This window comes from Rhea pennata, chromosome Z, assembly GCF_028389875.1.
Source record: "Rhea pennata isolate bPtePen1 chromosome Z, bPtePen1.pri, whole genome shotgun sequence".
NCBI classification, from domain to species: domain Eukaryota; kingdom Metazoa; phylum Chordata; class Aves; order Rheiformes; family Rheidae; genus Rhea; species Rhea pennata.
In genome coordinates this window covers 16,630,450-16,652,351 of record NC_084702.1, presented here as the reverse complement: position 1 = coordinate 16,652,351, position 21,902 = coordinate 16,630,450, and the positions used below count along the sequence as shown (strand labels likewise).

The following is a 21,902-nucleotide window of genomic DNA, read 5'->3' as shown; positions in this document are numbered from 1 at the left end:
TCTTAATCATGAGACAGTTTCTTCTGTATTTACATTGAGATAACAGCTCTTATTTGCAGATACTTGGACCTCTTTTTAAAAGAACAGCTGGACTTAACTTTAAAGATGCACTATAGAGTAACACAGGGTGGGTTTTCTTTTTTTTTTTTTTAAAAAAAAAACAAACTTAAAACATCAAGCTTTTAAGATGCACTATAGGGTGGGTTTTCTTTTTAAAAAAAAAGACTTAAAAGCTTGATGTCTTGATTCTTTACAACAATTAGGCCATATGGATATGACAGTGCACCCTAAAACAACTTTTATCTGGTATTTACTAGAAAGTTTAGTTTTTCTGGGACAGCCTGCTTAAATTCTGGTAGCTTCCTATTCATGGGTTGAAATCAGAAACAGTTATTTTCCACAGGAATAACTTTGAATAATTTCATTTTTTAATTACATGTGTAACAGCAGTAGAATTGAAATACAAAATAAGCAGGTAAGTTTTGCATAGCAGTTAACTACTACTATAGAAATACAAACTTCTAAATTTCACAACTAAAGATTTAAAAGAACTCTGCCAACAACAGAACAGTAGCAACATAATACTAGCATATGAGATTATATATGCCTTCATTGTACATACCCAAAAACTGAAAGCACAGAAAAAGGGCTTTGCTTATTGTATACCACATTATCACAGAATCACAAAGAAATACTAACTTGAAGCACAGTTTTTATTTGATTTAACATGAAAACTTATAGATTATGCAGGTTCTCTTTAAAAATAGCTAAGTATCCCCAAAAACAATAATGGATTTTAAAGTCAGTTCACAAGAGGCTTGTAAATCTTAATTTGGAAGAAAGCTTCTTTTAGTAGTATGATAGACACCTGTAACCAGCAGCTACAATGCAGACTGAACTTAGTGCTGGGACTTGAACTGTATTTCTTTGCTATAACTTAGATGTAAGAGTTTCAGCTCTTCAAGTGGAAATTTAAGTTGCATCCCCTAATCTCCAGCTTGCCAAGTAACACAATTATTGCACTTGTACTGGTTTTATTGGCTTAGTAAAGCCATTCTAAAACAATACTTTAGTATTTTTACATCTTAAAGCACTTAATCCTATCTGCAAAGGAAATGGACAAGTAAACAAAACCATAATTTGTTTTAACTTAATTATGAAAGCTCTTAATTTTCAGAATTTAAATGAATTTGTATTTAGCAATACATTAGAAAAGTGACAGATGCTGGAACTACCCTCTGTAAGTAGTTTGGTCCATGTTAGTAATCAAGTGATGTTATAAAAAATAAAATTTATTTTGTATAAAATGAGCAGTGTTGCATTTTTGTTCAGATTGCACAGTACAAACAAGCTAATACCTAAATTAATACTGTTAAAGGTAGTTATTACATAGGGACAGCAGCTAGAAAAAATAAGTACCTCAAAGCAATAGAATTTTGCAGCCAGCTTTCCTTAGCATTGTTGGAAAGGTAAAATAAGTCTTAGTTAAAAGTATACAGATTATAAAATGTTTGAAAAATGTTTAAGTATGAGAGTTTAACTGAACTTTAGTAGCAAGAATACATAAGTGAGTATTTACACTAAAGAAAGTCCATTTTTCAGAAAAGCATTTACAATTGAAATAAATAACTTTCAGCAATCCCCTAAGCCCAAGTATATAGGATCTGCAAGTGACAGCAGAAAAAGATAAGCCACCTAATGCCACTGTTAAGTCAGAAAAGTATGCCGCATCCAGAAGGAAGTGCAACTTTGACTTCACTAGTAATCCAGAAACATGCACAATACATACAGAGGTACCTTCAAATATGCTATAACCATGAATATTTATACAAGCGTATTCACAAAAACATACAATATAGTTTATAGTCCTTTAATACAAAATCTTACTGATATCAAACCACAATCTGAACTGCATTGATCAAATTTCTTTTAGGCAGTCAAGCAGCTTTCTGTCTAGTTTCTATGTATTTGCAATTCATAGGGAAAGTGGGCAAGCTGGGAAGGATAACAACTTTAAATTTAATCTCCTCTTTACCTTTTATACTCAAGCAGGAAGTAAAGAGGAAGAAGGTTCTCCAGAACATGTGTTTTTGATGCAGAGGAACTGATGAGTATTAGCTGAAGCTGTCTACATATGCATTCATTGTCTCTTAACACTTAACAATTGAAAGCTGCAGTCTGAAGCTTTCAAAAATAAGTCTTGTCTTCTTTTGAAATTATTAAATGAAACTGCTTCTTAGTTGTTATATCCCCATAGCAGATTTCAAAGATTTAAAATACGTATTTTAAAACAAGTTCAAAAGTTCATAGAAGCATGTCTAAAAGCTGGTTTGCTTCCTTCCACACCTGATGTTTGAGAAGTGATCATCTTCTATTTAAGAAACAACACAGTCATAACTGCCTTCTTGGAATGAATCCTCATCCTCTGTCCTAGACTTGTCCTCCTCATGTCTGCTTACACTGCTGTTCCCAGCATCACTCTGAGGATTAGTGCAATGGCTAGCTGAAGTCCTACTTTCTTCAGCTCTGGGATTTGCTTGTTCTGTAACTTTAGAAGGATTCACTGGCTGGAAAGCTTCAGGTTGCACTTGTTCTTCTGTAATTTCACTTAGTTTCTGGATCTGTGGTTTTATGATACTTAGAAATGGCTTGTACCCAGGGCTAGGAAATAATAGGTATAGAATACTTAGTGAATTAAAAACAGTACTTCTGTCAGATGCCTGAAATGCAGTATTTCCTGGAAAATATCTAAAAAAGAAATAGTTTCTGACATCCTTTCTGTACAGAAATGGAGTCTTTATTTTCAAATACAGAAAAAAAATAAAACTATAATCATTTTTTTTTTTAAGTTAGACCATGACTGTACTGACAGTCATGAAACTTCTTGCAAAAATGCTTAAGTTGTTTGAACTGGGGCTGAGAGATCTCAAAGTTTATTTCTTAAGTAACTAAGCAGCTACAGTGGAGTGAAAATGAAAGTGGAAAATAACTTACCAATCTGTAGAAGCCCACTTGTCAACAGCATGTAGGCCAGTCTTTATATTCCGACAGATTTCTCCATCAATATCAGAGGACTGCATTATACTGAAAACCTGGTTGATTACTGAAGATTCTCTGAGAATAAGGCCTATGATAATACACCAATCCAGGCATCCTGCTTCCATGAAGATATGCAACAAGTACCTAAATGAAAAACAGTCTACTTTTATCTTTGGAGGGGAAAAAAAGAAATAAGCCTAGAGTGTGATTTTGTAGACAGTGCTGCTTCTTCCTAATGCTGCATTCCAGGAACAGGTATAATCACTTTATGTTTCACATGCAAAGATTACATAACTTACCGGAGTTGGACCTGTGACTTGTGTGGCCCTTTACTAGCCAGTTCTAGAGAGATATGTTCAAGCTCTGACTGAGTTAAACTTATGCCGGAGAAGTTTTCATCCACCATGGTCCAGTCACCATCCACCATAGAACTTGTTTCAGTCAGGTCTGTTGCTGAACCGATGCTGCATTCATCACCTGTCAAAAACACCCAGAAGTATATGGGAAAAGGAAACTATTTAGTTTAATAAGGCTATTCTCAAACTATTTCCTATAGAAATTAGCAAACTACTCAGTAATGTTTTTTTGCTGTGTATCACAACAATTGCTACGAAGTTACTTGAGGCACACTGTCCGATTGACATGGTATATTGATACCTTTAATGCTGAGTCGTTTCTAGAAGTACAGTAGTTTTTGTATCAAACAAAAATAATTCCAAAGAATAAAATGGATAAGAAGTGCTAGAGCTGTGCTGGTGATTAAGAGATGACAGTAAGAGCCTCTTACTAACTTAACTGCATTCTTGCAGTCTCCAGAGGGAAAAAAACAAGAAAAAGGAGTTAAAAATACAGTGAGGCACTGGCCATGCAGAAAGGCAGAATCTGACTCCTTCAATTTTTAAAACCTTTTACTCTGGCAAGTTCTACCTCCAAGTGCTGTGACTTCTCAGAGGCCCTACCACCTTTAGGAGATCATACTTCACACAGAAGACACGTCTTTCCCCTACTAAAACAGAGATCATGTGATAAAGATCGCATTGAAAGTGTTCTAGACTTCAGGACAAGGTGCAGTTAAAAAAAAAAAAAACTAATCAAAAAAACCCAAAATAAAAATACAAACAAACTCAAACACATGAGTGGTTAGACTAAAACATCTTGTCTATGACTATAGGCAATCGGAAAAAATGCATACAGAATATTATTCTATTTTCTGTGAGCTGATCATATATTTTGTTTCAGCAAGACTGATTAAACAAATCCATGGGAAGAAAAAGAAGTATCTATGTAGGTCTGTAATTTCTTCAACTTCCTCTAAGTATTTAAAAATGTATTTCTTTCCAAGAAATCCAAGAGCTCAAAGCTCATGCATCAAAACACTTCCTATTAGAGAGATGTTTTAGTTACAGGTTTTTATCTAATCAACTGTGCACTTTGTTTCTAGTTCTTATGTGCTTATAAACACTCCATTCAGAAGTCTAAAAAAAAAGATACTGATCTAATAACCACTTCCTTCCCTATTACTGAGGGGTAATAATTTTTTCTACAAAAATTATTATTAACTAGAGAAGAAAAAGTACCCATGTAGCTTAGCGAAAGTACACATGGAGACTAGAAAAAGCCAAAGAAATGCTTGTCATGATGGACATTGGCAGATTATAGAACAGAAATGAAATGGACTGTGTCTTGCAAGGAACTTCCTTGTCAGGAACTTCAGCAAAAAATAAACTTCACCTTTTACTTAAAGTATTCATAAACATATGGCATGGGCATATGTTTCTGTTGTGGACGTTTCAGCACACTTGCCCAGTGTCTTTTTACCCCCCAACATTATGGTGTCAGCAATTGAGAAGCAGTAACACAGCAGGGACATGCAAACACCAGAATACAAATGTTTACTTCCAGGTGTGTCTTTCTAATAACCATACTGACTAACCTTTACTCAGCAAAGGGGAAAGGAACGCATCTTGCATGTGGGGTCCATGAGATGAAACCGTGTCAATCTCCCTCTGAGAGGAGCTGATAGTGCCAAGCCAGCTGCGACTCCGAGGTGTGTTCGAAACCCCTGTTTCCATTTCGATGTTTAAAAAGGTATCTGCAGACTGAGATTTTAACAGCTGTTCCCCCACAGCTGGAAAAAAACAAAAAAAAAAAACAAAAAACCCAAAGAACTCCACTGAAGGACAGGTCATGTAACCATCAAAAAGGAAAGGCATTTCTGGAAGCCAAAAGCTGTATTTAACATTCAATTAGGTTGTTGAGAAATGACCAAAAGCAGAAAATTAGCTATTTCAAGAAGTCTGATGCAGCTTTTTATGCAAGTATTGGCATAAAAGAAACATCAGGTAATGAGCTGCTACAGCTACCCGAAGGAAGACTTGGCAGCTAGCATCAACTTTGCTCTAGGAAGGTACTGAGAGTTCACAGCAAGTTCTGAAAATTCTAACCTTTTACCAGACAGTTAGCAAATTTCAAAGATTAAAATCACTGAATTTTAAGAGTTACTCAAATCCTCATCTAAAGATAAGGATGACTATATAACAGCACTGCTATTAGTATTTTCTGTAGCAGAATTTACATCAAGGACCAATATCCAAGGTCAACTAAATATATGCATGAGTGGTACCCAATTCAGTGCACCTGAGAAAATATCGAACCTTAACAATAGTATAACAGTACTATAAAAGAGATGAGGTATATGCTGAATTGAATTCCTTCAAAATACATAGTGTAAGAAAGCTGTGCAGGTGCTAAGCCTCAGCCTGTTTTTTGCTTGGCTGAACTGAGGAAGGAGAGATTCAGGCTGATGGATGCAAGATAGCAGAAGAGAAATCTAGTTCAAATCAGCTCAGATGTTACAACACCTGTCTTGTACTTTCCATTCTTGAAGGGTGAGTTAACGGAGGAAGCCGGTATAACGGGAAAAGGCCAGAGGAAGTCCTTGTGTAGCTTCTTCAGAGCAATCACAAAATCCTCCACACGGGCAGCTCTGGCTCGCTCCTTACATAGCCAGCCGATTAGCTCAAATCCTAACTGCGCAGCAAAGCAGCCGAGGTCTTTCAGCTTGATTTCCTCTAGCAGACGCCGAGCATGTCGCCAGAGCATCATATCAATGTACATGTTCTCAGCACAGTCACTGTCTTTACTCCACCTGTGGACAAAACACAGAACAATAACAGTAAGACTGACAAAACTGGACTGAAAGAACTGCTGGCCACCACAGGACACAAAGTGACCAGAGTAACAATGAAAGCTTTCTCTACACCAACAAAAGCAGTTTTCACTATCCCTTAGTGCTTACTTTCTCTAAAAGACCCACTGTCAAAATGGGCAAGCAAAACAACGCAAAGAAGCTACAATGGCAGCAGTATCCGCAGAATATTAAAATATTACCAATAAGAAAGAAGTAAGGACAGAAGGGAAGAAAAAGGAAAAAGAGGTTCCACTGAAAAGTAATTTCTTAGAAACAGGGTTTAGAGAACAAGACAAGCATTAGTTTGAGACCCTTTCTTTAAAAACACTAATACATTACTCTGTGGAAAATTACTAAATAAACAGCACTTCAATTTGTACTAAGGATTATTTTATTGTCTTATATGTTCTCATATAAGTTTTTTTTTTCTAAAAACTAAGATGATAATAAATTTCTACCTCAGAGCTTGATCTGAGGTAGAAATCCATGCTGCTCAGTATGAATATAGCAGTATACCCACATTATCCATACCCATACTCTTATCTCCCTTATGACGTGTCAGCACATTCCACAGTATCATAGTGCAGTGCATGTTATGACAGTGCAGTATTTTAAGCCCTGCAGGACAGACATCTTTCAGCAAAACAGAATCTTCAAATACAAAGCATATGGTCTCACTAGATATTTAAATTACTACACATGCATTAAGAGGCTTCAGAGGCTTTTGGTCAGCAATCCATGTATGTGTATATACATACACAAAATATATACATGTATGCATATGTATAGGTACACATACATGCTCTGCCAAGAATGTAAGAGGCGTGAGTATTACAAGAAACTGAAAAGATTAATGCAAACAGTGTGGAGGGAGATTAGGACAAATTATCATACAATATTTTTCTATAGCAGAAATTGGTGGGAGCTAGTGCAATACCTAACGAAGCAGGAAAGAAGAGGACAGATGTTGCCAGTTACCTTTTCCCAGATGGGCCAGAGGGCATGCTGAGCGTTTTTGTCAGGTTGAATTTATTATGGAGATTCTCTGCTGATTGGGATAAACTAATGCTGCGATGTCTGAAGAACTCAAAGCCACTACTTGAACTAGGTTCCTAAAACCAAGAAAATCCAAACGTACAGTCAGCTGAGTAAGCATAATGGTACAGGAAAGATCAGTCAGACATGGTTTGATGAAAGCAGTAAATCCTGTGCATCACAAACCTGAGTTGTTGGAGTAGCTGGAGGTGTCTCTGTTTCTCCAGATCCAATGGCTTTAAGAAATCTGATCATATGACGACAAAGATCCCACTTTCCTTGCTCTAGAGCAGTGTTAAATAGGAGAGTAGCATGCTGTCTACTAACTGCTGGAACTTCCATATTCTGCAACAAAAAAAAATATAGTTCTTAAATCATTTGCTTTCTCCATCCAGCAACAAAAAGTATTTATGTCATCAAGCCACTTCATGTTACATAATGTCACCAGATTCTAGAAGTAGATTTGATACTTTTATTTTTCTTTTTATGACAGTTAATTAACTGTTCAAATTTCCTGATATTCTTCCCCTGTAACTGAGCATATCTCAGCAGAAAACTGTTAAAAGTTTAACATGCACGTTTGGTATGACAATCATTTTTAAATAACACAGCATTGCTAAATATAACCTTCCTTTTACAAAATACAGAATAGCATTACCTGAAGGATAATAAGATAAGAGGCAGCTGTGTCTAAGTCCTGGGCCATTAAGCACTCCTCAAATAAATCCTTTGGGTTTCCAACAGCAGCAAAAAGGTAATTCCACAGGGCATATTCCGTCTTCCTAGCACAATGAACAACTGTCTGCAGGAAGAGGGGGAATTCTGTAATAAACTTTGCCACAGTGGGAAGCAGAGGGTCGGGAATGGGTTCCCGCGAGGTAGCTTCTTCTTCCAGCACTTCATGAAGCATCAGTTCTAGCACGTGAGGAAAGTACGGTAACGTGGCACAGGAGTGGGCCAAGAGCAAGGCCTGCTCACCAAGGTTCCTAACCAGAAGCTGGCGTAAAATGTGATGGAGGTAGATCTGAGAGGTTCTCTCAACAATGGAGAAAGGAAAGAGGACCTCTAAGTGTTCTCTAGCACTGGTTTGAGTATATAAACAGTCATAGAGCACAGTGTCATTAACAGCACCAAGAACCAAGGCATCTTCAAATAAAACAGCCAATGGGTATATGTTGATGTGGAAAGGCAGCATGATCCTTCTTGACAGAAAGGAATGTGGTTTTCGATGATCTCTGGGAAACAGGGGAAGCCAGACTTTCATACCTGCCCCACCACAGCTGAGCCAGAGAGCCTCCAGTAAGTGGCGTTTCTGCTTGTTGATCCTGCAAGTAGTCCAGACATTTTCAACAGACTGGGCTAGAACAACTGGAGCACAAAAAGGCAGCTATAAAATAGAAAGAACATTTATCAAAATTCATTATTCCTTTTATTTTTCTGCTCACAAGAACTTTTCCTTCAGCTGAAAGCTCCCCTCTCTGCAAAACACACTGTATTTTTTTAAAAAAACACACAGCTATTTATCTCAAATGTTGCACACCATATTTTGTACCAGATCTTGATGCTTGAAACTCCTCTTGCTCTACAGTATGAGTAGTAAATACTGCTAGAAAATAGAAGTAGCAGATGCTTCTTTAGTTACTTTTTTAGTTACTTCCACACAACTAAGGAATTACTTCTGAGAGATTTTTAGAGGTAGTGCTTTTCTAGCTGTCAATTAAACTTTTAAGTGTAGATGCCACATAGTATTATATACATCTTTCTTTATGCTTAGACCACTTCCTTCCACAACTTGACCAGTCATTGACACCTTTGAAATTGTATGCAACATCCCACATGCATTTACTTACATGCTTCCTTTGGTTAGGATTATTATCCTTCTCCCGTATCTGAGGGCCAGATCGATCCCTTTGCAACATGATGAGTTGTCCAGCTAAGTTTAGCATAATGCTTTCAGCCTCACAGGCCTAAGAATAAAAAGTGTTACGTAAATTATTTATTTAAACTTTGTTAAAGCATTGTTTTACCCATAGGTACAAACACAAACTCAAAATACAAAAGAGCAAATTAACTGTGCTGCCTATGCAAAGGCAGCTTGTAACTGTGTCCAGTATTTATAAGCTACTACATGCTTAGTTACCTTCCCAGGCATATTCTGTTTAGAAAGTTAATTGGTTCAGAGCCATCAGCTTCTGCTTGTCAGGCAAGATGCTACCCAATGAATTCCCTAATAGTTTTACTTGCTAGAAGTAGCACATGTAAACAGGATATGTCTGAGAACTTCCTTGGCTACTTTACACCAGGAGCTGACAAGTTACGGCAAGATAAGCTGCTGTGTAGACTTGCAACACAACAGCTTCTTAGCACTAACCACCGTAAAGCCAGCAACTACCCTCATAAAAACAATGCAGCTCGGAGTGCTGCTTATACCTGTTGACAGTTAAGCATAACAGATGTTTCATTACGTATATGGAGAGATACTTTCCCAAATAGTTCTAAATCTGAACTGCATAATGCCCTAATTTAGAAAATGTTTTATAAAAAAATGAAACAGCTGTTTATATACATATTTTATATATATATATTTTATATATATATATATATACACACACATACACACACAGATGTTGGCTCACACAATCATTAGCTGTGAAACTGAATTTATAATGGTTATAATAATTATGTTATAATTAATTATAATAGTGATTTAATAAGTTCCAGAAATGGAAATGAAATAATGTCATTATGCTAATAATGCTACTTATTTCAAATGGAGTAGTAGCAGAGAAATTGTCACAGTTTTTGATGAAAGGAATCAAGTGTTTTAACACCCAAAACTTTTAAATTTTACTCTTGTACATCTCTAGGCCCATATCCCTTAAAAGAAAGTTTTGTGTGTGTTTTTAAAAACTGAGTAGCCTTTCTGCCACTGTGGATTCAGCAGCTTCCCTCTCCAAATATGGTAAGACTCTTAAAATCCAGTTCTATGCAGAAGTGCTCAAAAGAAATAAGCAGAACTGTATCTGCACAGTCATCTACATAGTTCTTGAATGAAATTTTAAGTCCTGTAGTTTTGGTTGACTAAACTCATTCCAAATTTTCACTTGATCTTGCTTACAACTTAAGAGGAGCTTTACCCATCTATTCCTATTGGCATGGAGAAGCCATCACTATTTTTGGAAAAATAAAGCTTTGTATTTTTACTGGTATCACGATTATGTAACTGCCAGTATCAGATTGCAGAGACTAACACAACAGCGAGAAAGTCTAGCTATGCACTTGCACAGTGCCTTGAACTTTTAGAAGTTGCAGCTAGAGAAAAATATTTTTACTTGGCTATATCAAGCAAGCAAAGTATTGTTTTTAAGGATATATTCAAAACTGTTTCATGTCAATTTTAGAGTCAACTTATCTGAGCTAATACTATGCTGTGCATGAAGTTCATTTTAATATATAAAGGTAGAGCATCTTTAGGGTAAGTTTGTAGCATCAGGGATTAAGGTCACTAATGGTAAAGTAGTAATACCAAAAAGGCTGTCACATTTCCTCTAAGCTGGACACATTGCTTTAATTGCTTAATAAAGACAATTGACTTAGTCTTGATGCATTCAGTGGTTCCACTGCGGTCTTACAGTCAATCCTGATATTAACGCTTGTCTTCTGATTGGTAGGAAATTACAGAACAAGTCTCAGGCATCATTTGTATAAATGTGCTTTATAAATACAGGCTGGACCAGCCAGCATTTCTTCGAGGGAGCCTGGCTCTTTTAAATCTGATTTTACATAACCATCCTATGAGAACTTCTGTCTTTACAAGGACTTATCCAGCAAGAGGTAAAAGATAAAAAAATCAAACACTAGTTTGGCATGTGGATACACCCAGACTATGTATCTGTTTTTTTATACATATATATATATAAAATATATATATATATACACACACATGTACATACACACACACATATATATATGTATATAAAGCAACCAGTTGCAGGACAAAGTCTGAAAATTATGTGCTCCTAGTTGGAAAGAAAAGGGATAGTGTTTGTTCAATCTGAAGTTAAATTTGAATATTAATAGCAATTTTAAAAGTTTAGAGTTCAATAACTTAGAAGTTTAGAAGTTCAGTAGCTTCTTCCTCAAGATCAGGAAATGCTACAGATCAGGTAGTTTAGACATGAGGATGCTGTCTGACAGCAAAACAGACTCTGCTCTGCCTGCATGCTCCCTTTTATAGCCTTGTCTACAATCACACAGAAGGCTCAGAACACGTTCAGCACTGTGGGACACTAAATTGGAATAGACTAAAGAGAGCAATTTCAAATCTTCAGATTTTACATCTCTGCCACTGGAGTGCAGAGGCTTTGGTATATGAAGAGAAGTACCCTCTTTGGTGTGTCTAGGGGCCTACCTCACAGATGCACAATTTTAGAAGTATCCTAGGGAATCCGCTTTCTTTGCCAGAAATCAGTTAAAAATAGATGAGAAAACATGTTTCATAAGGCAGCTACTCAAACAGTTAAGCTCAGTTTATTTACACCACAGACAACAAAAAAAAAAAATCAAGTTCTTTGCACTGTACTTTTCAGGAGCCCTAATCATTTCCTACAGCAGACACAGGGTTTTTATCTGCATGCCTCAGTCACAATTTGGCCTGTCTCCTACCAGAACTAGTGAGCCTGACCATTTTATCCCAGTCTATTTTACTGTGGTATATTCGGAAATGGACTAGGAAGTACCTTACAGGCTCATGTGCTTCCTCCCCTCTGCTCACCCTGCAAACCTTTTGCAGTTTATTCTTTGGTTGGCCTCTTGTGGCACCAAAGATGCTTCCTAGCATCATACATAGCTCTTGTGCTCAGCGTTTAATACGCATTAAAGAAACATATCTTTTGGCATAGCAAAGTTCAATGTGTCCTCTGAGATTTAGTTTTACAGGTTTTACAAAATGATAGGAGAGGATATCAAATAGAAATAAGCCTGATTTTTTTTAACTCACATAGAAAAAGCGTGTGTATTAAGTACTAGAAAAAGCATGTTCTGCTTGTTACTACACAAAGAACCACTGTTTTATGACACTATGCAACAACCTTCGAGAGCTAATCAAATCTAGGCCTGACACCAATTCTTTTAAGTTTTGAGCACTAGGAGTTATACCTGTTGAGGCATCTTCAAGCTGATGCCAGTCTCTGTCCTCACTGATGTCAATGTAACAGACACTACAAGAAAAGGATGAGGAATGTATCGAGACATGGATACTTCTTGAAGAATCTGGATACTGGCAGTAGGGTTAAGACTGAAAGAAAGATAACTTTGTTTAGCATGTTTTAAACAGTAAAATTAGTATCTCACAGCACACATTGAAAATAACCAAGTTAACTTTAGCAAAAAATTTACTCCACAGATCAAGATGACTTCCCTTTTAACCAGGAATCCTGCAGGCTTACACATCAACACTACATAAAGTTATCAGATAAACCTAACTAAGCTGAGCTACTGCAACTCGATAATTTAGGGGAAGCAAGTTGTAAGTACATAGAAGGAAATATTTGATACTTTATAACAAGTCACTCTTCAGTAAAACAATTTCAGGGTTTGGGTTTTCTGGGGAAAGGGGAGGTTGTCAGTTTTGGACTTTTTTTTTTTTTTTTTAAGTTATTGAAAATATTTTTCTATGAAGTGTGAACAACTTGCTTTCTGCTAAAACATGTCCCATCTTGCTGAAACCAAGCTATAATACTGAGGAAAATCATCTGCTTAAGCACTTCAAAAACTGTCTGAGAGTCTACCTCTGCCCTCCATTCACTGGTCTTAAGCATCTGTAAGCAACCAGTTCCTCTGATGGTATTTCTTTGGCCCTCAAAAAGTTCCCCTTAAACCCACTGCAGGTGAAATTTTTTCATTTCTTCGTATCTCCACAGCATATTCCTAGAGCTACTGTTTGCATTTTTCATTTAAAAAAATACTCAAATACGTATGCATTTCAATGTCTTTTTCTTCTGTTTAGAGTATCAGCTAGAATAAGCTAAGTTTTCAAAGCACCTCACTGCAGTATTTGTACAGCTAAGAACATACATATTTCAGACATTACCCCCACACCTAACGTGTATTTGCATGTTTGCAAGTGACAGCATTCATGAACCATTGCTTATAAATACAGAAGACATTTGCCACTCTGATACCATATTTTTAAAATTTGATTCAGCAAGTTATCAAAGGATTTTATATTATCAAGAGAATAATACTTAGTACATATTTACAAGTACCTTACAGTGAAATCATTAGAACAGTTGTATTGTTGATACTCACCCTTCAGGCCTTCTCTCAATACTGTAAAGGCAAATTGAACAATCCGCTCTAAACAATATCACAATGTCCCGGAAGACACTGAGTAGTAATGTATCTGCTTGCACCTTGGTGATATGTGCAAATGCATTGTCGAGATTAGATGTTCGCAGGTAAATTCTCAGCTATAAGGAAAACCAGTAGTTTGAATACAGATTCTGTTTGTTAAAAATGAACAGTACTTCAGTATTCACTTATTTACATTTTTATGGAATAGCTGTACAGGATTCCTAGAAAGACACATTGCTATGTTTTTGTTTTAACAAATGCTTTATCCATAATATTACACCAACATATCAAAAGTGGTTAAAGAATAGTAAGACAGAGCTCAGAGGGTTGTCATCAGTGGCATGGAGTCCAATTGGAGGTCTGCGGCTAGTGGTATCCCCCAGGGCTCAGTACTGGGTCCCATCCTGTTCAACTTCTTCATCAGTGACCTGGATGAGGGGACAGAGTGCCTCCTCAGCAAGTCTGCTGATGATACCAAGCTGGGAGGAGTGGCTGATACACCTGAGGGCTGTGCTGCCATTCAGAGAGACCTGGACAGGCTGGAGAGCTGGACGGAGAGGAACCTCCTGAGGTTCAACAAGGGCAAGTGCAGAGTCCTGCACCTAGACAGAAATAACCCTAGGCACTGGTGCAGGCTGGGGACTGACCTGCTGGAGAGCAGCTCTGCAGAGAAGGACCTGGGAGTGCTGGTGGATGACAAGCTGACCATGAGCCAGCAATGTGCCCTTGTGGCCAAGAAAGCCAATGGTGTCCTTGGGTGCATTAGGAAGAGGGTTGCCAGCAGGTCGAGGGAGGTGATCCTGCCCCTCTCCTCAGCCCTGGGGAGGCCTCAGCTCAAGTCCTGTGTCCAGTTGTGGGCTCCCCAGGACAAGAGAGACACGGAGCTACTGGAGAGAGTCCAGCGCAGGGCTACAAAGATGATCAGAGGGCTGGAGCACCTGCCCTATGAGGAACGGCTGCGAGAGCTGGGCCTCTTCAGCCTGGGGAAGAGAAGCCTGAGGGGGGATCTTATCAATGTGTACAAGTACCTGAAGGGAGGGTGTCAAGGGGATGGGGACAAACTCTTTTCAGTTGTCCCGTGTGACAGGACAAGAGGCAATGGGCAGAAACTGAAGCACAGGACGTTCCGCCTGACCGTGAGGGGGAATTTCTTTCCAGTGAGAGTGACGGAGCACTGGCACAGGTTGCCCAGTGAGGTAGTGGAGTCTCCTTCTGTGGAGATCTTCAAGGCCCGCCTGGATGCAACCCTGTCTAACATGCTGTAGGTGACCCTACTGAGCAGGGGGGTTGGACTAGATGACCTCCAGAGGTCCCTTCCAACCTCAACCAGTCTGTGATTCTGTGATTGTCAGTATTAAAGTTCGTAAGGATGAAAGAAGGTTCATTCCTTAGTTTTCAAAAACAAAAATTAATCCAAGTTCTTACGCCTACCTTATTTGGAAATTTTACAAAATTCTCTCAAAATACCATAGCCAGAAACCTCAAAATATCCTGTGTGTTAGCATTCAAAAATGTCCCAGGGTTTTCAGAACAACGGGCAGATCCGTGGTAGTCAGTAGAAAATAACTTTATTATTCATAGTAAAACTTTTTTGTAAATCAATTAGTTACACATTGAAAAAAGATTTTTTGAAAAGCTACCTTATAACATTTTTCATGTTTATAGTATTAGTTTAGAATATATCCAATACAAAACATTCTGATCTTTTATTCAAAAGAAAAAGATATAACTCACCTCTTCCTGATGATCATTTAAATTATAACATGCAAGAACAATGAAATCATTCCACCATGCTAAGCCACCTGTTACCATCATATTTTGCTCCTTAAAATAAAAGGAAAAAAAACAGGACAAGCAAGTGACAGATCCGTTTACATACACACACACACAAGTACATGCACGCACACACATATATGTATATATATATATACACACATATATATATATGCACTTTCTGTGGGAAATTTCTGAAAGCCAGACACGATCTTTAAAACCTTTACTGATAGTGGCAAGGCAATATAATCAAGGTATATGAAATTGTTCTTGTTTAAAGATAACCAAGTGCTGTCAAATAGTATGTTAAAAATAAAACTCCGTCATACAAAACACAGCTTTATAGTTCATCAATTTATTGCTGTTACTAATCTGGACAGTCTCAAATTAATTTTTTTGCTATTCATGAAGTTACAAGCTTAGCATTCAAAGCCAGGCCTCTCACAGGTTCTTAAATAAGACACAATGGAGTTGGAGTCTGACCTTACACACTAGATTTGAAAACTGCTAGTAATCAGATACAAATTACTATGCCAAAGCTGGAAGACATGTTCCATCCATTTTATGGAAAAGACATGGAAAACCAGGATCCCTAATCCCAAGTCTATCTTCAAGTTGTTTATTTGGAAAAGGTATTTTCATTTTCTTAGGAATTTCCTTTCAACAAGTAGAATCACCCCAGCGTACCTGGGGTTTAATCGTCACTTACCTGGGTAATGTTTCCAAATAGCTTCCATTTTTTGGTGAGTAAAGAATAATGTGCAAAACCAAACTTGCCAACAACAGCTACATTCTGCCCCAGCTTGTCAATGGCTGAGAACTATTCAAACAAAAAAAAGAACCTCAATACAAAAATTTGAACTGTATATCCTATCTGAGCACATCAGTACAAGCAATATAATACTAGAGCTAAGATCTGTAAAGTATCTTCGTATTTCCTACTATCATGTCCAACATATATTTTTGTTTCTGTAATTTAATACAATGATCTGATCTGCCAGAGATGCAATCCTAAAGAACAGTTATAAGAATGTAACACTTTTAATGAAGCAACAACATATTCTTAAAATAACTCACCCTTATAGGCCAGTTGCTCTCTAGATATGTACTGTGAATCTAAAAAAAAAAAAAAAAAAAAAAAAAAAAAAAAAAAAAAAAAAAAACACACAAAAAAAGCCCCAAATTAAATAACTATACCAAAATCCATTAGTTGTGATTAGTTAGAATGTTTTAACTAAATTTGTACAATATCCACTGCTTTGCAAGTCACTTTGACTTAAAGGATTTTAGTGTTGTGATTTCTTTTTTAAATATAAGTACTTTCTCTCCCCTCCCCTCATAACATTACAGAATAGAAGCATTAACCTGTTTTTAATATGAGAACCACAGAAAAGCATTAAGAATACACAATGGCTAATGCTATACTATGAACTAATAGCCAAATTAGCACATATCTTGCCTCTCATCAGAAACTTCTGCTCTATCAGAACCTTTCATGAAAATGTACAGTTTTCATAAACCAAGCAGGCAGGAAGGACTTTTCAGTGTGAAATTTCTAATCCAAGCAGCAACACACTTAGCAGCACAGCCATGAGCCTTGCGATGAGGGCACCTGCCTATGATGTGACAAATTAAATTTTGATCCTGGATGTTTCATGTCACCTGGGATAATACAAATCCAGGATCAAGCTTCAGTTTTCAGTCTGATAAAAGGCAGGCAAGTGCCCTCATTACCAAACCACTAAGCTGTTCTCAGGAGTATATCGCTCCTCAAGAAAACTTCAGCTGTGTTTTCTTTCTTCCTACACAGGATGAAGATTTTCATCTCCTATCTTATTTTCAGAGAGCAGGACAACTATCTGAACAGTTAGAGTAGAAATACAACAGTTTCCAAAATCTGATCTACATGCCTAGTGTGAAACGTGATTTAATAATACTGATCTTAGTCCTATGTAAAAAAAAAATAATAATAAAATCCCAGTATAGTTTTTCTGAATATAGGTTTTTAGAAGATTCTTAATTCAAGTGTGGAAGATGACAAACTAGAATTACAGATAAAAGGTTATTTAATTTGTCCTCTATAATAAGGTAAAACAAGGACTTTAGTTATTAATATTCCCAGAAACAGCTTCTTCCAAAGCTTGGTATTATAAAATTTTAATTATTTACTTAAATAGATGCCATCTTAGAGTGCTTGAAGAAACAATCAAAGTCCTAAGGCAATAGCCAGCGTTTTAATACGCTTAAAGCAATCTGTATAAACAGAACTAATCCCTACATGGATTCTTGCATATTATACCTATGCTCCACTTCAAAGCCTACGAATGGAATTTAACTACTCTACAAAATGTCAAAGGCTTTTTGATTTTTTTATTGGCTAGGATGGAAATTCAGTCAGAAGGCTGAGATGGGCCATATTCCTTTATCATTAGGCAGTAAGAAAAAACTAGGGGAACCAACAGGAAATAAGCAGCCAGAAATCTCATACAGAACAAAAAAGTTATGTTAAGGACTGATAATAACAGGTGCAAATTCCAGCCTGATAAGCTCTAGCAAACACAGGGCACAGAAGGGCAATTAGTGAGAATTACCTGTACAACATGCCAGTGCCTATGTCCTAATAGAGTACTTAACCCCTGAGAATCTAAGCTGCCATCTGAAAATGGGCCTCTTTCCCTGGTAAGCTTGTGTTCAGAGTGTACTGGAGTATTTCTGGGACTCTGGGCCTGTGTTGCATCTCCACAGTTCAAGTACAAGCGATCTTCTCCTTGAAGAAGGACTTGCTCCTGGTTACTCTACATTAAAAAAAAAAAAAAAAAAGAAAGAAAGAAAGAAAGAAGAAAAGAAAAGAAAGTGCAGAAAACAAGAAGTAAACCAAAAGATCACTGCCTTAACAAGTTCAACTTAAATGAATTGAAAAACTGAAAGAAAGGCAGTTTTCAATCTTAGTATATCAGTACCTAGTGATACAGAACTGCAGGTTTAACATAAAAGTATTGCACAGTAGTATTTTCAAAGTATCATTAAAGGCTTCGTAACAGATATGTTTAAAAAAGCAAGGCTAATCTAATTGTTCAAAAAATAGACTTAATATTTAATAAGAGAATAACTCGGAAGTCACCTGAAAAGTAGGAGTACTCTCTAAAATAAACATATTTATCAATAAAAACTTACCATACAAGGATTAACAGTAAGGGCACTCTTGATGAACTGAAACTGCAGAATACCAGATTGGTGACCTTCATCCTTTGAATCTCTTTCAGGCCTTGTGTTCTGAGAACAATTTCCATCAATCACCCATAAGTGATATCCTTCTGAACCCCAGGTCTGAATGTTAAAAAAAAAAAATTAAAAAAAAAAAAAGTGTCATTAAAGAGCTACAGGAACCTACTGTAATTGATCTTATGAGACACACAGGACTGGGAGAAAAACATGCTTTTACTCTCTGAAATATATCATCATAGGCATCATATAAGTGCCTCTAAACAGTAAAAACCAAAAAGAACATTAAGAATTCAACTTAAATTATTTATGCATATAACAAACGTTTGCTAAATTGAAAGTAATTCTGTAAGTTCACCTAAGTTATGCAGGCTAGTTTGCTAGCTTAAACAACTAACAAAAGGAGCCAAAACACACTCAGAATCAGGTATAAAATCCTGATCGCAGTAATGACAATGGCTGTTGGTCATTAACTTCAACAGTATCAGAATTTCAACTTTAAGTATTGTTCTTGCGAATACATATTTCCAATTGGATGCATGTTCAAAATTATGAATCTTGATAGTAACAATGCCAAACAAAATAAAATCATGGGGGTCCTTTTTGTAAAATTTTTGAAAAGGCACCATAGTTTGTGAGAGACCTTGAAGATTGTTAAACATTAGACTTGCCAACATCTACTGATTTGAGAGACTAGCAAGATTTCTTCATTTGTTTGTATTAAAACAATAGCAGTTAAGTTTCTCATGAGACCATACTGTGAATTATATTTCTTCAACTGCCAAATATAGGCTAGTAATTTTAGAAAAATTAATAAATTTACAATCACTATATAGTTTTGCATCCCATGGTACTCTGAAATACAGCACAGGATAACCACTGAGATTAAGGAAAATAAAAAAGTTCACTCGACTATTAAAACAAAGTCAAGAATAGGCTTAGTATGCATACTTCATGATCAGACAGCTATCCCATTCTCCCTCTTCCCTCAATACTTGTGTTCAGAAGTACAGTTAAGGCATCTTACTCATTAAAAGTAAAAATAATCAAAGAAAACAAGCCTGCTTTCTTGAAAATCTGCTCTATTAAAAATACAAAACAAAATTATAGCCATCCTATTACAGTATTTTTACATTCATATTTACCATAGAACTGATCTTTAGAGGGTCTTTTTTGGTTCCATCAGACCGATACCTTAAAAACAGAACAAGTTTGAGTTTGGAATAACTGCATCAACATAAAAAAAACCATCTTCCTAATGTTGTATTACCATATGGTTCTAATTTTATTGTCCAGCTGTAAAGCCTCTTTGATCCACTCTACTGCCTAAAGGCAAAGCAATTGCCAGTTGTCTAGGGTAACATTTTTGATTTATGATTTCTGGATGCTAGCACATTTTCAATAAATATACTTAGGAGAATTTTAATACCGTTTTCCTGGTAAAGCCTATCTTTTAGGTAATTCGCTTTGCTGTCTAATACCACTACAAAAGGATAATAAATCTTTATATTCAAATGATCCTCTCCTAATATCACTGAATGACTCTGATATCGAAGAGATTAAAATGTAATCACAAAAAGTTCTAACTCAGCTAATTATCTTCTGATTAACCATTTTCATTAGACAAAGGGAATGTTCTAATAAAATATTTTATAACTTTTAGTGAAAGATACTCACGCAAAATCACCTCCTAAAGTACAGATAAGTTGAGCACCGAAAACACTCCATAAGGATAAACCTCCACATTCCCAGGTCACCATAACAACACAGCTATCAGGTGACCATCTGATAAGTTTAACAGGTCCTGTTTTATTCCAAATATCTGTTCAAAAGCAGACAATAGATTACCGCATGAAAGATATCAAAATTACCTTTATTTCTTTTATCATATACAAAGAATAAAAATAGCATAGAAATAAAAACTTTGTTTTCCAATTTACTACTTTGCTTCATCTAACCATCTAAAAATGAGTAAGCAGAAAATAAAGAATTAATATTTTCTCTAAAAAATATGGTCAGCTTCACTGGAAGCTAAGAATTTATAAAAACAGGCCACAAACACACTGCTATGGCACAACCATGTAACTGCTAAGATGGTAAGATGATTCTCGGGGAGAGAAAGGGGGGAAATCTTCCTTTGGCACTTATCAAAACTGCCAAATTTCCCTTTTATAATAGGCACAAATGTTCAGTTAAGGACATGATTTACCCATTCGTATGCTCCCACTCTCAAGCCCACAGTACTTATCACTACTACATGAAAAATTTTATCAAGCAGAATTCTGTTTAGGCAGAAGACCGGTGGTTTTGTCAATTTTTTTATGCAGTTTTGGACTCTACATAATTTTCTACAGAATTACAGAAACCATGACTACTATTTTAAGTCAATTCCCACATCCATATACCCATTACCAGTTTTGACAATCTCTCATTTTCTCAGGTGAGTAATGGAAAAGTCATCTTTTCTATTAACAATCAATTGAGAAAAAAGAGGAGGAAAAATACTAGTATCAATGACATCTCAAACAATGAATAATTGCTAACTAGCAAGGGATAAAAATATTCTTTATTACCTGAAAAACAGCTGGAAAATTCTAGCAATATAATTAGCTCACCAGGATACTGTTTTGGTGTCAGTTCCAATTTATGAGAAAATTGCATGGCTCCAGTGGTGACATCTATTGTATAAACTTGTACAGAGCCGCTGGAAGAGATTATACATGCTTTAGGCTACAGGAGTATTTGGATTTCTAACTGATATCATTAGTTTAAAAAAAATGTTATTTATTGTTTAAAAGTGGCTTTCCCATTCTCAGAAGTGCTCCATTCATATACACAATTTAATAGAAGTAATTAAAAAAAAAAAAAGAGAGTCTACCCATGACAATTTTCTAGCAAGAGTATTTGATCAAGACCAAATATTTTTATAAGTATTAATTTTCCCCTTTAAAAATGGGGAAAAAGCACCCCACACCTAACATTTACGTATGTGTCTGATACTTGGTAATACTAAATTTATCTAGGAGAGGCACTGTGGCAAGTAACTTGAAAGCACTTCACAAAACATATTTACAAAATGATCCCCAGAATACCTTTGGGAACTCAAAACCTGGTTAGCATAGGTTACGAAGTACCCGAAGAACTGAAAGTATTCCATTTTCTGAAAACATATACACATAGGGAAACCCAAGTATTTATACGGCTTCCAACTCCGTGACAATCCATGCAATGGACACATTATCTACTATGTGTTGAAGTTTTAAAGTGCACTAGTGCACACGAAAAATTA

At 36.3% G+C, this 21,902-nt stretch overlaps 1 protein-coding gene across 5 annotated transcripts in view; it reads right to left on the bottom strand.

Moving 5' to 3' along the window:
• Positions 1–406: 406 nt before the first annotated feature.
• The window catches only part of RIC1 (RIC1 homolog, RAB6A GEF complex partner 1), a 52,731-nt gene continuing 31,235 nt past the window's right edge, over positions 407–21,902 (bottom strand). For 4 of the 5 annotated variants that reach the window (XM_062599627.1, XM_062599628.1, XM_062599630.1 and 1 more), the window contains 19 exons: positions 21,229–21,317; positions 20,291–20,435; positions 19,759–19,807; positions 18,566–18,718; positions 17,983–18,186; positions 16,469–16,507; positions 16,101–16,211; positions 15,353–15,442; positions 13,574–13,734; positions 12,422–12,560; positions 9,115–9,231; positions 7,923–8,651; positions 7,451–7,609; positions 7,208–7,341; positions 5,901–6,187; positions 4,973–5,167; positions 3,339–3,516; positions 2,995–3,183; positions 407–2,661 (listed from right to left, as the gene is read on the bottom strand). In XM_062599627.1, coding sequence (XP_062455611.1) covers positions 2,376–2,661; positions 2,995–3,183; positions 3,339–3,516; positions 4,973–5,167; positions 5,901–6,187; positions 7,208–7,341; positions 7,451–7,609; positions 7,923–8,651; positions 9,115–9,231; positions 12,422–12,560; positions 13,574–13,734; positions 15,353–15,442; positions 16,101–16,211; positions 16,469–16,507; positions 17,983–18,186; positions 18,566–18,718; positions 19,759–19,807; positions 20,291–20,435; positions 21,229–21,317 — 3,454 coding nt within the window. In that variant the 3' untranslated portion in view covers positions 407–2,375. The remainder of the gene's footprint in view (positions 2,662–2,994; positions 3,184–3,338; positions 3,517–4,972; positions 5,168–5,900; positions 6,188–7,207; positions 7,342–7,450; positions 7,610–7,922; positions 8,652–9,114; positions 9,232–12,421; positions 12,561–13,573; positions 13,735–15,352; positions 15,443–16,100; positions 16,212–16,468; positions 16,508–17,982; positions 18,187–18,565; positions 18,719–19,758; positions 19,808–20,290; positions 20,436–21,228; positions 21,318–21,902) is intronic. The other variant, XM_062599629.1, reaches the window with a different exon arrangement.